The sequence below is a fragment of the Austrofundulus limnaeus genome, unplaced genomic scaffold, assembly GCF_001266775.1.
Source record: "Austrofundulus limnaeus strain Quisiro unplaced genomic scaffold, Austrofundulus_limnaeus-1.0 Scaffold863, whole genome shotgun sequence".
Lineage (NCBI taxonomy): Eukaryota > Metazoa > Chordata > Actinopteri > Cyprinodontiformes > Rivulidae > Austrofundulus > Austrofundulus limnaeus.
Genome location: NW_013953265.1, coordinates 189639 through 191609, shown reverse-complemented (window position 1 = coordinate 191609; position 1971 = coordinate 189639). Strand labels below are relative to the sequence as shown.

Here is a 1971-nt window from a genome sequence, read left to right as displayed (position 1 = left end):
AGACAGCATAGCTCCTAGGATCATTGGGACACTCAAACCCCTCCACCACGATAAGGTAGCAGCCCAAGGAGAGGAGCCCTAATATTGTCCAAGATTAACCTTCAGGGTGGATATAGCTCGCTAGCAGCCTCGCACCGAGGACCTATCCACGTCATCATTTACCCAGAATGCTTTGTGTGGAAATAAAATGGCTCCGTCCGTGTTAAAATATGTTGTAGAAAAATTACAAAACCAAACAGCCTTCTTACAGTCTTTATTTTATGCTTAAAATAAATGTTTATCAAATAAAGTTTAATGTTACAAATAATCGGGGATCCCTTTAAAGTTTGTGTGCTTGTTTTTCAATGCAAAGTGTGAAGTGAGAGAACTGTTTTTATTGTATTTTTGATTTCTTTATCATTTTTTTGGTGAGGTCCTTTTTATCCATATTTWTCACTGTAGAAAAAACACACATAACATAAAAAAGTGCAATTAATGAACACAAAACAAGTAAAACCGGCGGGTTTTTGTGACAATATCTGTTCAGAACCAGCACACAGTTGCTTTTTTTGAGAACCAAAAAGCAGATCTTGGGTCTGMGATGTGGCCCTGCGGCGCTGCCAGGAAGATGGGATCTTAGAGTTTGTGAGAACACACACAGATGACTATCAGAATAAAAGAGCTATAAAAAAATGAAGAAAAAGTTTATAAACGAGGCCTCCTCTTGGCCAGTGGAGTGTCAGGAGGTCATCGCAGGGTTTGTTTTGTAGCTGCGTTTGGTTGCAGGGGCAGAAAGAGAAGCACAGAAACCTGCTTTCATTTCAGTCCAAATAGAACACAAATCCTTGTTTTTTCCTGTTTTTGTTCCCRTCCATCGGCTGCTTACAAACTGCAGCTGCGGAGTCAGTGCACACGGGGATAAAAAGACCAACATCGCTCCGCTTCTCTTCCCACACATTCTGAAGAAGTCAAGTTTTTTGTTTCTTTTCCTCAAACACATTTCTGTGAGCTTTAAGACATTTTCTCCGAGAGAAAAGAGCACAAAATGTCATTCTTTTTGTTAACAACAAGAAGAATCGTTCTTTAAGTAGAAAAAAAAAAAGGAAGAAAGTGTCGCTGCGCATTTTCTGTCTGGTGGCCTGCTCAGGTGGCAGGCGTCTCTGTGAAGGTGGGAGATGTAAACGCCCTCTAGAGGAGAGCCTGAGATCTGCGCTGACCCGGGTCCCACGGGCGCCCTGAAGCCCCCAGAGTCCGGGCCCGGGTTCGATTGTCAGCCATGCCAGGAGTGAATCAGTCTCCCTCCTGCAGATGGTGCATTGTTGTTTTCTTCACACAGAATACAGAAGCTGAGTGCGGCAGATGGTCGTTTCTTATGTTCCATGAATGAAAAACAGCAACAACTTAGGAAAAATGTTGAGTATTTAAAAGCACCGCAAAACACTAAGAGTTGACTAAATTGATATTTAACGTGTTTCCCACACCTCCTCACCAAAATGACTCGATAATGTAAGACTGAATACAGAGAAAGAAAAACAACGTTTCATCAAACTATGTGTGTGGATTGGCAGTGTCCAAAGCCCACGAGCTGCATGAGAGCAGCCGGGGTTCACCGGGATGATGTGTGAAGTGTCGACTATTGCAAATGTGAAGGTGTCGTTTTAAAGAAACAACAATCTAGCTACTCCTCGTTTCCCTCCTCCGCTCCTCTCCGTTGGTCACTGAGTGCAACCGTTTTTTTTTAGAAGAGATGAGCATTTTGTAGCATGACTACCCGTCCCTCTGTCCTTTGACTCCGCCTCTTTACTCCCGCCTTCCCACTCGTCCTTCCTGCCCTCAGATGTGCCTCTTCATGTGCAAGGCCAGGTGGTCAGATCGAGAGAAACACCTGCAGACAAGAAGACGTGCAAATTTCTCGTTAATATTCAGACTTTTATTCATATACAACTGCAAAAAAATAACAGAAGAAGCAGGAATATATACATACATATATAT

At 42.8% G+C, this 1971-nt stretch overlaps 1 protein-coding gene across 1 annotated transcript in view; it reads right to left on the bottom strand.

Moving 5' to 3' along the window:
* Nucleotides 1–1380: 1380 nt before the first annotated feature.
* The window catches only part of LOC106532975 (Krueppel-like factor 7), a gene marked incomplete in the record, with an annotated part of 122821 nt that continues 122230 nt past the window's right edge, over nt 1381–1971 (bottom strand). The window contains 1 exon segment of the mRNA XM_014029167.1: nt 1381–1867. Coding sequence (XP_013884621.1) covers nt 1813–1867 — 55 coding nt within the window.